At 66.6% G+C, this 13,032-nt stretch overlaps 1 protein-coding gene across 3 annotated transcripts in view; it reads right to left on the reverse strand.

Annotated features, from left to right (window-relative positions):
* Nucleotides 1-469: 469 nt before the first annotated feature.
* The window catches only part of MPV17 (mitochondrial inner membrane protein MPV17), a 40,157-nt gene continuing 27,594 nt past the window's right edge, over nt 470-13,032 (reverse strand). For all 3 annotated transcript variants that reach the window (XM_045008820.1, XM_045008819.1, XM_045008821.1), the window contains 6 exons: nt 12,042-12,157; nt 7,749-7,841; nt 6,984-7,079; nt 3,937-3,969; nt 3,432-3,484; nt 470-1,856 (listed from right to left, as the gene is read on the reverse strand). In XM_045008820.1, coding sequence (XP_044864755.1) covers nt 1,787-1,856; nt 3,432-3,484; nt 3,937-3,969; nt 6,984-7,079; nt 7,749-7,841; nt 12,042-12,157 — 461 coding nt within the window. In that variant the 3' untranslated portion in view covers nt 470-1,786. The remainder of the gene's footprint in view (nt 1,857-3,431; nt 3,485-3,936; nt 3,970-6,983; nt 7,080-7,748; nt 7,842-12,041; nt 12,158-13,032) is intronic.

A 13,032-nucleotide genomic window follows, 5' to 3' on the forward strand; every position in this document is an offset into this window, starting at 1 on the left:
GCACAGCGACCCAGGCTGCAATGTGAGATCCCCAAGCCCAAAGAGACCGGTGTGGTGACCCAGGCTATGTCCGGGCTCGGGCTGCTTCTCTGCGGGACAGACGCTTGGGTGCGAGCTGGAGCCCGGGCTCTAGGACCCTGCGAGGTGGGAGGGTCTGAGCTCAGAGCCGAGGGAAACCCCTCGGGTCAGTGCTGCCCACGCACAGGTGGCATTGCCAGGCGGGTGCTCTGTGTGCTGGCCCTGGCTGCCCCACTGACCCGTGAGGAGCAGGCGCTGCAGGAAGCTGCGTCCCGTCGGCCCTGCCTGTGCAGCAGGTTATGACCATGGGCCCTGCCGGTGCCGAGCCTGGTTCCCGGGGAGCAGCTCCTGCCGGCTGCCCTCGGCTCCTGCAGACCCTGTCCCAGCCCCTGGAGCAAGGCACCCCCAGCCCCAGCCCCACCCCAGCAGCAGGGCCACGGCAAGGCCAGTCACTGAGTTTATTTCTCCAGTTCCTTGCCTGGGCTCCAGGGCGACGGCTCGGGGCCCGTTGGGGCAGGGGTTCTCCAGCCAGGGGAGTGGCTCCATCGCCCCCAGCACCACGGGCATCCCTGGGGCACGGCTCGGTCTACCCCGGCACCAGGGACCGCCATGGGGCGCAGCTCAGCCACCCTGGGGACAGCCGTGGGGCAGGAATCAATCTCCCCCTGTGCTGGGGACAGCCGTGGGGCAGGAATCAATCTCCCCCTGTGCTGGGGACAGCCGTGGGGCAGGAATCAATCTCCCTGTGCTGGGGACAGCCGTGGGGCAGGAATCAATCTCCCCCTGTGCTGGGGACAGCCGTGGGGCAGGAATCAATCTCCCTGTGCTGGGGACAGCCGTGGGGCAGGAATCAATCTCCCCCTGTGCTGGGGACAGCCGTGGGGCAGGAATCAATCTCCCTGTGCTGGGGACAGCCGTGGGGCAGGAATCAATCTCCCCCTGTGCTGGGGACAGCCGTGGGGCAGGAATCAATCTCCCCCTGTGCTGGGGACAGCCGTGGGGCAGGAATCAATCTCCCCCTGTGCTGGGGACAGCCGTGGGGCAGGAATCAATCTCCCCCTGTGCTGGGGACAGCCGTGGGGCAGGAATCAATCTCCCTGTGCTGGGGACAGCCGTGGGGCAGGAATCAATCTCCCCCTGTACTGGGGACAGCCGTGGGGCAGGAATCAATCTCCCCCTGAGCTGGGGACAGCCGTGGGGCGCACCTCGGACCTCCCAGCACCACGTGCCAGCGCTTCCTTTGCTGAGGCTGCCCAGGGGGCCAGTTTGAGAGTTGCTGTGTGATGTGGCCCCCTGGAGTGCCCCCAAGAGCCACTGCTGGGCCTTGCAGAGGGGGTGGCATGGGGGGCCCTGCGGCTGGGTGGGGGCACAGGAAGGGGGGGCTGGCCCCACAGCCATTTGTTATGGCAGTCACAGAGGAGGGGGTGGCATGGGGGGGCCCTGCAGCTGGGTGGGGGGCACAGGAAGGGGGGGCTGGCCCCACGGCCATTCGCTATGGCAGTCACAGAGGAGGGGGTGGCATGGGGGGGCCCTGCAGCTGGGTGGGGGGCACAGGAAGGGGGGGCTGGCCCCACAGCCATTCGCTATGGCAGTCACAGAGGAGGGGGTGGCATGGGGGGGGCCCTGCGGCTGGGTGGGGGGCACAGGAAGGGGGGGCCGGCCCCACGGCCATTCACTATGGCAGTCACAGAGGAGGGTGCGGCATGGGGGGAAGGCTGGGGGAGAACGGGCTGGGTGGGGGGATGGGAGGGGCGCCGGCCCCATGGCCTCACAGCTGGTTCGCCTTCCAGGACAGGTAGGAATTCCAGACGACAGCCACCACCTGCACGACAGCCAGCCTGGGACAGAGATTCACAGATTGTAGGGCTGGAAGGGACCTCGAGAGGTCATCGAGTCCAGTCCCCTGCCCTCATGGCAGGACCAAATACTGTCTAGACCAGGGGTCCCCAACGCGGTGCCTGTGGGCGCCATGGCGCCTGTGTACTGGCTGGCAGACGAGCATCCGCCCAAATGCCGCTGAATTTCAGCGGCGACACCTCTGGATGACTCTGCTTGTCGGCGGCATTTCGGCGGATGCTCATCAGCCGCCACGGTCCTCCGTGGCTCAAAAAGGTTGGGGACCACTGGTCTCGACCATCCCGGATAGACATCTATCTAACCTACCCGTAAATATCTCCAGAGATGGAGATTCCACAGCCTCCCTGGGCAATTTATTCCAGTGTTTAACCACCCTGACAATTAGGAAGTTTTTCCTAATGTCCAACCTAAACCTCCCTTGCTGCAGTTTAAGCCCATTGCTTCTTGTTCTGTCCTTAGAGGCTAAGGTGAACAAGGTTTCTCCCTCCTCCTTATGACACCCTGTTAGATACCTGAAAACTGCCATCATGGCCCCTCTCAGGCTTCTCTTTTCCAAACTAAAACCCAATTCTTTCAGCCTCCTTCGTACGTCATGTTCTCTAGACCTTTACTCATTCTTGTTGCTCTTCTCTGGACCCTCTCCAATTTCTCCACATCTTTCTTGAAATGCGGTGCCCAGAACTGGACACAATGCTCCAGCCGAGGCCTGACCAGCGCAGAGGAGAGCGGAAGAATGACTGCTCCTGTCTTGCTCACAACACACCTCTTAGTGCAGCCCAGAATCACGTTGGCTTTTTTCACAACAGCATCACACTGTTGACTCATATTTAGCTTGTGGTCCACTATGACCCCCAGATCCTAGAGGCGGGAGCCGGGTCAGCGACGGGCTGAGCCTGACGCACACATGGGGCAGCCCCCAGGCCTCAGGCCAGGCTGCCTTGCGGCTCCCATTAGCCTGGGGCGGAGCTGGGCCCTGCGCTCCGGGGGAGACAGCGAGGGGCTGGGCTAGCTGGAGGCTCCTCCCTGGGCAGCAGGTGGGGGTGGGGGAACCAGGGCAGGGAGGGGCAGGGATGTTGGGGCAGATGGGAGCCATGGCACAGGCAGGGGGCAGGGTGGGGGGCACTGGGGCACCCCAGGGGGGAAGGGGCAGGTGGAGGTGGGGGAACCAGGGCAGGAGGGAGCAGGGCAGGCAGGGGCAGGGATGTTGGGGCAGATGGGAGCCATGGCACAGGCAGGGGGCAGGGTGGGGGGGTGCTGGGGCACCCCAGGGGGCAGGTGGGGGTGGGGGAACCAGGGCAGGAGGGAGCAGGGCAGGGAGGGGCAGGGATGTTGGGGCAGATGGGAGCCATGGCACAGGCAGGGGGCAGGGTGGGGGGGTGCTGGGGCACCCCAGGGGGCAGGTGGGGGTGGGGGAACCAGGGCAGGAGGGAGCAGGGCAGGGAGGGGCAGGGATGTTGGGGCAGATGGGAGCCATGGCACAGGCAGGGGGCAGGGTGGGGGGGTGCTGGGGCACCCCAGGGGGTGGGGGGCAGGCAGGGGCAGGGCAGGGGCCTGACCTGTGGTTTAGGGGGATGAAGTAGAAGTTGGCAATCTGCACAGCTGGCCAGAGCTGAAAGAGAGAAGACAGGGCGGGGGGGGGGCACTTAGGCACATGCCGATGGGGACCCTGCAGCAGGGCTGCCAGCCGGATACCCGGCCTCAGCCCCTCCCCCCAGCACACCCCCCAGCCCGCGCCCCCGGCACTGCGGGCACCCACAGGGGTTGGGATACTTGGCTAAGTAAAATTCACCCAAATTCCTGGTGGGTAAATACGTAATGGGGGGAGGGGGAGACAGGGGCGCCTGGGCAGTCCCGTGGGGCAGGAGCACTGGCTGGCCGGTTGGCAAGGCCCTGGTGTGGGGCACGGCCATGCAGACAGTGGGAGGGGCTCCAGGAGGAGATGCTCCGCCAGCTCATTAGCCAAGCATGGGTGTGGGGCAGAGGGAAGGCCCCAGCCTGCAGGGCCAGCCCTGGAGCACCTGGGGAACCGGCTCGCGGCGCCGGTGCAGCACCTGCACTTACGTAATAGTTGGTGAGCAGTGCGTCCGGGTAATCCTGTGGGGAGTGAACAAGGGCAGTTATTCGCAAGGCCGGCCCAGGCAGCCATCAGGGGACATGGGCCGGGCACGTCCACTCCCCTGGCCTGGGCACGTGGGCCGGGCACGTCCACTCCCCTGGCCTGGGCACGCGGGTGGGACACGCCCACTCCCCTGGCCTGGGCACGTGGGCCGGGCACGTCCACTCCCCTGGCCTGGGCACGCGGGTGGGACACGCCCACTCCCCTGGCCTGGGCACGTGGGCCGGGCACGTCCACTCCCCTGGCCTGGTGCCCATGCGCTCTGGGGCGACCTTTGGTGCGGGCTCAAGGAGATGCGATGGCTGTGGAGCTCGAAGCTGCTGATGTCATCCGGGGGCGGGGGGGAGGTTCCACTGTCGCTTTTCTGGCTGGGCTTGGAGTGTATTTTTGTCAGGCTATTTATAGCCCGGTGTGCGGGCGTGGATCAGCCTCCCACCCCCCACCCCCCGCCGGGCCACGCCAGGCTCACATGGCCCCATGCCGGCTCTGGAGCGTCCACACCAGGGACCCGCCCAGCGCTAGCCAGCATCAGGCTGTGCCCCGGCTGGGCACATCGGCTCAGCCCTGCCAGGCCAGCAGCCCAGGCTGGTGCCCACGGGAGCCCATCCAGGGAGCAGCTGTGGCCATGGCAGCCAGGGGCCCACCAGCTCCGACACACACCGGGAAGGTTGCCCTGGCCCAAGGCTACCAAAGGCCATGTTCCCACCGAGCCGGGGTGCTGTGGGGTGTGCCGAAGCGGGGATGTGCTTAATGCTGTCATGGACTCGCAGCCCTGGGTGCTCTCAGCTCCCCACGGTTTCCAGGAAGAAGCCCTAGTGTGAAATGGAGGGGGGCCCAGATGGGGCTCTGGCCTCCCTGGCCCCAAAATGGACCTGACTTAGGGGTCCGGTTTCTGTACCTACAAGCCCTGCTTGGGACCGTGTTCCTGTTCTCTAATAAACCTTCTGTGTTACTGGCTGGCTGAGAGTCAGGTCTGGCTGCGGAGTTGGGGTGCAGGGCCCTCTGGCTTCCCCAGGAGCCCTGCCTGTGCGGAATCGCTGTGGGAAGCAAATGGTATGAGAAGGGGATGCTGAATGCTCCGAGGTCAGACCCAGGAAGGTGAAGCCGTGTGAGCTCCTTGCCCTGGAAACAGTCTGCTCACAGAGAGGAGGCTCCCCCAGAGTCCTGCCTGGCTTTGTATGGAGTAGTTCCAGAGCGTCGCCCGGGGACTCTGTGACAACTGGTGCCAGAAGTGGGATGTGCTGCACCCCGTGGATGGCGCTTCCTGCAGTAAGTGACTGGGGAGCAGTAAAACGAAGGGGGATTGACGAGGACCAGGCGAGCTGAAGGCTCAAAGAGGAGCGGTTTCGGGGGGCGGAGGAGCTACGCTTAACCCCTGGGAGTGTGTGACCAGCGAGAAGGACTGTTATGGTAACTGCAGGGAGCAGTCTCAGGGGCAGAGGAGTCTGCGGCTCGACCCTGGCAGAGAGGTGGTGCCCCAGAGAAGGGCTGGCACACTAGGGGTTCTTCCTGGAGATCGTGGGGAGCTGAGAGCACCCAGGCCTGCGAGTCCACAAGAACATTAAGAACATCCCCACTTCATCACATGGGGCACAGCACGGCGTCAGTGAGGGGCAGGACAGGGTGATCCCTGGGGCAAGGGAGGCAGTTTAGGGATGGACCCCCCTGGCCAAGCCCCCTCTGCACCCAGGCACGCTCACAGCACTGGGCAGGCGGCTGAGGGAATGCGCCAGGCAGCAGGAGCAGGGGCTGCAGGCTCAGAGCCCAGCCTGGGAGTGCTGGGGGGGGAGAGGGGTCCCCCCCACCCCCTCCAGCCTCACTCAGCAGCGCCCCCATCGCCTGCAGAGGAGGGATGGGGCTCTGTGCCTGGGACCCAGGGCAAGCAGCAGGCACGTGGCCTGGTGCCCCTGGAGCAGCAAGAAGCATTTGCTCCTGAAGGAGGAAGCAGCCCGGGCAGAGTCTCCGTGTGCCCTCAGGACTCACTGCAGAGGGCCTGGCAGCCCTGCTGGCCCCGTGTGCTGGGCAGAGGGGTCCCAGCCGAGAGCCAGCGCACGCTGCCAAGCTGGGGGAGCAGCCCCTCCCCGGCCGGGCTGGCCCCGCTCCCAGCTGTGGTGACTCATGGCAGGGACTGGGCTGTGCGGGTGCCAGAGTGGGGAGCGCACTGACTCACAGCCGGGGAGCGGCGCTGGGCGCTGGGGGAGGGCCAGGGCACCGGCTCGCCGGGTGATTCACACTCGGCACTTGCTGACTCAGCCGCTTGCGTTGATCTCAGACCACGGTGGAGACGAGCCACCTGCTAACGGCTTTAGGGAACTGCCAACGCAGACAGGTCCCCTCCTCCCCCCAGCAGACGGGGCCCTGGCACCCTGGTGCCACATGGGCCCTGCTGGCGCCTTGCCAGGAGCCAGAGCCCAGAGCAGGCGCCTGTGTCGCACCCCAGCACCAGGGAGACAGACACACGTCCCGTGTGGGCTGCTCCTCCCCAGCCCAGCCTGCCTCAGCTTCCCCGTGACACCCTCCCGCCTGGAGACCCCGACTCCGGCTGGGCCTTGGGGAGCAGGGTCGGAGCGGGAGGGCGGCACACCTGGGATCCAGGCCACTGCCCATCTACGGGCCCCGGGCCCCAGCCCACCCCCTCCTGGGGACCTGGCAGACACCCGGGGGCCGGTGATAGCCAGGGCAGAGGCTCATGGGGATCCTGCTGGGCCCCTCCAGTAACGCCCCCTCCCCTCTTCCCCCAGTGATTCCCCCAGGGCTCCCTCCGGGCAGCCCCAGTAACGCCCCCTCCCCCTGTCCCCCTGCCCCCCAGCGACTCCCCCAGGGGTCCCGTCAGGGGGCTCCAGTAACACCCCCTCCCCCCTGCTCCCCCCGCCCCCCAGCGACTCCCCCAGGGCTCCCGCCGGGCAGCACCCCGCAGCTTGGGACAGGAAGTGGTGAGCACAAGCTGCAGTTCCCAGGGGCTGTATTGCCCCCGGCACAGCTCGGGACTCACCCGTCGGATCTTGGCCCAGTTCTCCTCGGCGGACAGGCCGTTGAGTGCCCCAGCGATGGCCAAGAAACAGCCCAGGAAGCAAGGTGCAAACGCCCCCTGAAAGGGAGCCAGCAGTGAGTGCCCTGCAGGCCCCCGGCCAGCGCTCTGCCCCCAGGCTGGACCCACTCCACTGCGAACCCGTGGCTCAGCCTGGCCTGAGCTCGGGGGCGGGGGGGGAGGAGGTGAGGGGCTGCCCCCCTTTGCCCAAATGCAGCTCCTTGCAGGGCTCCAGCCCAGCCTGCCCCCATCTCTGCTGCAGAACTGCCCCAGGAGACCCCGGCCCCAGCGTGCAATGCAGGCGGGCTGCTCGGAGCATGGAACAATGCATGCTGGGACCCACTGTCCATGGGGCAGCCCACGGCCAGGGCTCGCGGGGCGGGTACAGCCTGGGAGACACCTTCCTTCGGCTGGCACTGGCCGTGGGCAGGGGAGCCTGGCGGGGGGGAGCCCGAGGCAGTGCTGGAGCCGGGGCGTGTGCTACGTGGCCTGGAGCGCAGGCAGGCCCCAGCCCAGGAAATGCAGGTGCAAATGCACATGGCTGCGAGGGCACAGATGTACCCCCTCTCCACGGGCACCCATCTCCTGCAGCCCCATCCCTCACCCACCTCCTGGGCACCCACCTCTCACAGCCCCCCCCTTCCCTCTTGGGCACTCACCTCCCCCCATCCCCCAACCCCACGCACCCACTCCCCTCAGTCGTCCCCCAGAAACGCTTCCTTTGCAGACCTGATCCAGCGCCATCTTCTTCAACGCCACCATCTTGGTGGTTCCCGGGATAAGTCGATCCAGGAGCTGGTACCAGCCTCCCACCACAGGGCCCTGCAGGAGAAAGCGGGTCTGGCGCTCTGTACCTCACAGCAGCACCCTGGAACCCCCATATTCATCCTCGTCATAGAACTGTATTTCATACAAAGCAGGCCATGATCTGCTGAACCCGCTGGTCTATCGCTCGCGTGTGTGACGTTATGAGATTGGCCGCAGGGCTGTTACTGAACTACGCTGTGACAACACAAGAGGTGAGCCCCCTCCGGAAGGCGTCTGTCACCCATTAATCAGCAAGGGATTTACAATGCTGTAAGAGGGCTGCCCAGGCATCGCCCAATGGGGGATGCTCAACGCCATGACTCCGCAAAGCCCACCAGGACACGGCGGGGCGAGTGTTTTCCAGGCACACGGACTGAGGGTATGAAATAAGGGACAGTGGGATCGTGTCTTGGCCCCTCTCCTCCTCTGCCTATGCTGGAAGCAACACGAACACTGAGCAAAGACTTCAACTGAGGAGACTGGTCCCAGGCTTACGGGGAAGCCTGCGCATCGAGAGCTGCAGCATCCAGGGAAGTGAGAGAACTGATTTAGACCGTGTGCTCACCTCTTCTTTTCTCTGGTAACTCTCTGACCCTTTGTGCCGAGCACTTATCATCACAGAACATCTGTCTGTAGTTAATGAACCGCTTTTCGCTTTTACCTTAAACAGTGTCTTTTGCTTGAAGTGTTTAGGTTACAAAGGCTAGTGTGTGTCCTCTCCACATCGAGATGTGGGCGGACCAGCTCACGCACTCACACTCATCAGGCTTCTGAGCAGGGCAGGACCTGAGGTACAAGGCTCGGAGCTGGCGCCTGTCTCTGTGTGATTCGGGAGTGGCTCTGGGAGCAGTCATGCCCTCTGGCTGGGTGCGGGGCTCCACACGCGGTCGTGCTGAGTGATCACAGCACCTGGAGGGGTTTGCTGCCTGTCACTAGCAAAGCCTTGAGAGACAGCCCAGGCTGGAGAGTTCAGCGGGCAAAGCGCTACCCCAGTTCCAGGCTCCTGTCAGGGGGTCAGCCCAGGAGGGGCCTGCTGTGGTCCCTGGAACTCCGCCTCCTGGGCTCAGACGGGACTGCAGAGAGCACGGGTTCAAGGCAGCGGCCGTGCACTGAGCTACGTGCCCCACAGACAGACAGACGGACGGACGGACGGGCCTTCCCTACACACACTCCCTACAGCAGGGGAGGGGGCGTGTCCCGTGCCAGCGCCCCCGACGGGCATCACAGAGGCCCCACAGACAGAAAATGCCTCCCCTGCACCTGCAGGAGGGTCAGGCCATTCTGCCCTGGTGCAGAGGGGAAACCGAGGCACAGGGACTGGGGGAGGCTGTGGCAACACTGCCAGCAAGTGGCTGGGAATGGAGCCGGCAGGTGCTGAGAGCTCAGGCAGAGATCCGGAGGTGAGAGTGACATGCTGGTATCGAGGGTCTGGATCCAGCCCCTGGGGCCCAGCGCAGTTCCGCAGCCTGGCAGCAAATCCCAGGACAGCCAGCAAAGTCCTGTTCAGCTGCAGGCACCGAGGAGACAACGGCCCCCGCGACGGCCTAAGGAGGCACCCTGAGAACTCACGCTGCAGCCAGGGCTTGGCACAGACCTCTACCACACAGGCTGGGGGACGCCCAGTGCAACCGGGAGCCAGCAGGGCGAGGAGGAACCCTGCAGAGGGCACCAGGCCCTGGCGGCTGCGGCCAGTACAGATCCCCGGGGCTCTCGAAACAAACACGAATGGGAGAGACAGGGCTGGATGCCAGGGTGCCGAGGTCCTTCTGTTGGCTCCGTCACTGCCTGCCACTATGGGCCTTGGGAGAGTCCCCAGCTTTCTCTGGGCCTCAATTTCCCCACCTGATCCTGACTGAGCCCCTGGCTGGGGAGCAGGGGAGCCTCTGCAGTGTGTTGAGCTCTCAGACAGAAGGCAAGGCCAGCACTGACCGGGAGAGGACAGTGCCCCCTGCTGAGTCCCTGCTCCTCTCCCTGCAGCACAGGCTGCAAGGGAGAGCCTCAGTTTCCCCCGTGTGCGGCACTGTTCCCCCGCGGGTGGGAGGTCTGGGGGCTCTGGGGCAGGTGAAGACACAGGTGTGGATGGCGCCTGGCGGCCTAGGTCCCAGCTCCATGCAGCTCTCGAGAAGACAAGGGCAGATCCCATGGCCGGGACGTGGACACCTGGCGACCAGCGACCCAGAGAGACGTGGTCCTGCCTCTCCGCAGGGGGCTGAGCCCCATCCCCCGGCTCGGGAACAAAGGCCTGGGGGGGGTTAAGTGTGGGCTGTGGGGAGCAGCCCGGGAGTCTGACAAAGGAGATTGGACGGACGGGGGGACAGAGCTTGAACCACGGGGGTCACTGCAGCTGGGCTGGGCTGTAACCATCAGTCAGGTCTCTGGGCCGCCCGAGGGGCTGCCTGGGCCGTGCGCCAGGCCGCGGATACACCCGCCTGCCTGCCCGCGCTGGCTGGGCAGAGGCCGAGCTCCGGAGTGAGAACTGCAGCCTGAGTGGGAGCAGCTGGTGGGGGCAGGTGGGGAGCTGAGCGCTGGTGCCCCACACCCGCCAGCTTTGCTGGGCCCGTCCCAGGGAGCTGCTCCCTCCCCCAGGCTCCTCAGTGCTAGGACTCAAGCCAGGAGCTGCTCAACACAAGGGCATGGGAGCGGCTGAGCGGCCAAGTGCCACAGAATCAAATTGGCTCCTGGCCGGTTCCAGCACCACTCAGCACTTCACCCACCGCGGCGCAGACTGCAGGGCCGGGGAGCAGCTCCTAGGGCCAGAGCGCGGGTGGTGGGTGGTCGTGGAGTGCCCTCCTGCCCCAGAGGGGTCCTATGCTGATGCCCCCCACCCTGGGCTCTCCCCCAGCATGGCAGAGTTCCATGGCTGCCTGCCGGGAGGCCCTGCCAGCCCCAGGGAGAGAATTCTGCAGCCGCTGCCTGCTCCCGGCCCTGCTCCTCGCACGCCCGGCACCAGGCCGGCTCTGTATGCTGGTGTGCGCACAGCCTGCTGCACCGGGCCCTGCTCCTCGCACACCCGGCACCAGGCCGGCTCTGCACGCTGGTGTGCGCACAGCCTGCTGCACCGGGCCCTGCTCCTCGCACGCCCGGCTCCAGGCCGGCTCTGCACGCTGGTGTGCACACAGCCTGCTGCACCGGGCCCTGCTCCTCGCACGCCCGGCACCAGTCTGGCTCTGTATGCTGGTGTGCGCACAGCCTGTTGCACCGGGCCCTGTTCCTCGCACGCCCGGCACCAGGCCGGCTCTGCATGCTGGTGTGCGCACAGCCTGCTGCACCGGGCCCTGCTCCTCACACGCCCGGCACCAGGCCGGCTCTGCATGCTGGTGTGCGCACAGCCTGCTGCACCGGGCCCTGCTCCTCGCACGCCCGGCACCAGTCTGGCTCTGTATGCTGGTGTGCGCACAGCCTGCTGCACCTGGCCCTGCTCCTTGCACGCCCGGCACCAGGCCGGCTCTGCATGCCGGTGTGCACACAGCCTGTTGCACCGGGCCCTGCTCCTCGCACGCCCGTGTGACGAAGTGGGACTGGTCTTACTGGGGGCTGGGTACAGATCCTAAGTTTCTAGCAGCAAAAGGACATGCTGCCAAATGCCTGACACTCTGTCGCCTAGCAACTGATGGCCGGGCCCCTCCCTGCAAAGGTGCATCTAAAGGTGTTGGAGACAAAGGGGTCAGGTGACCTCCTGGCCCGGGAGAGAAGCTGAGCAGAGAGGAGGGGCCGGAGGGGGTTGGGCAGACTGGAACTGGCTGGGGAAAAGAAGGGAAGCAGAGACAGGGCTCTGATCCCCAATGGGGGCTGTGGGGCTCCTGGGGCCCCAAGATGGACCTAACCGGGGGGATCCGGTTATCTGTGCCTGCAAGACCTGTGTTGGACTGTGTTCCTGTCGTCTAAATAAACCTTCTGCTTTCCTGGCTGGCTGAGAGTCCTGGTGAATCGCAGGGAGCCCGGGGGTGCAGGGCCTGACGGGCCCTGCTCCTCACACGCCCGGCACCAGGCGGGCTCTGCATACTGGTGTGCACACAGCCTGCTGCACCGGGCCCTGCTCCTCACACGCCCGGCACCAGGCCGGCTCTGCATGCTGGTGTGCGCGCAGCCTGCTGCACCGGGTCCCTGCTCCTCGCACGCCCGGCACCAGGCCGGCTCTGCATGCTGGTGTGTGCACAGCCTGCTGCACCGGGTCCCTGCTCTGCTCCCAGCAGGCCCTGGGGGGGCAGCACTCACCACAAAGCAGAAGCCAATGGCCATCATCTTCAGCGTCCTGCCACTGCGGTGCCCACTCAGGCCCCTTCTTTCCACCAGCTGCTGAGAGATCACGTCTCCGACTCCCACCAGGGACCCTGCACAAAGCAGCCCCCAGCTGGGTTAGGAGCGCGGACGCCTGCTCCCCTCCACCCCCCCACGCCCCCAGCTGGGTCAGGAGCGCGGACGCCTGCTCCCCTCCACCCCCCCACTCCCCCAGCTGGGTTAGGAGCGCGGACGCCTGCTCCCCTCCACCCCCCCACGCCCCCAGCTGGGTCAGGAGCGCGGACGCCTGCTGCCCCCGCACCCCCCCCGCGCCCCCAGCTGGGTCAGGAGCGCGGACGCCTGCTGCCCCCGCACCCCCCCACGCCCCCTGCCGGGTCAGGAGCGCGGACGCCTGCTGCCCCCGCACCCCCCCACGCCCCCAGCCGGGTCAGGAGCACGGACGCCTGCTGCCCCCGCACCCCCCCACGCCCCCAGCTGGGTCAGGAGCGCGGACGCCTGCTCCCCTCCACCCCCCCCACGCCCCCAGCTGGGTCAGGAGCGCGGACGCCTGCTCCCCTCCACCCCCCCCGCGCCCCCAGCTGGGTTAGGAGCGCGGACGCCTGCTGCCCTCCACCCCCCCCCCGCCCCCAACTGGGTTAGGAGCACGGACGCCTGCTGCCCCCGCACCCCCCCACGCCCCCAGCTGGGTCAGGAGCGCGGACGCCTGCTGCCCCCGCACCCCCCCCACGCCCCCAGCTGGGTCAGGAGCGCGGACGCCTGCTGCCCCCGCACCCCCCCACGCCCCCAGCTGGGTCAGGAGCGCGGACGCCTGCTCCCCTCCACCCCCCCACGCCCCCAGCTGGGTCAGGAGCGCGGACGCCTGCTCCCCTCCACCCCCCCACGCCCCCAGCTGGGTCAGGAGCGCGGACGCCTGCTGCCCCCGCACCCCCCCACGCCCCCAGCTGGGTCAGGAGCGCGGACGCCTGCT

This window comes from Mauremys mutica, chromosome 3, assembly GCF_020497125.1.
Source record: "Mauremys mutica isolate MM-2020 ecotype Southern chromosome 3, ASM2049712v1, whole genome shotgun sequence".
In the NCBI taxonomy this organism is placed as follows: Eukaryota; Metazoa; Chordata; order Testudines; family Geoemydidae; genus Mauremys; species Mauremys mutica.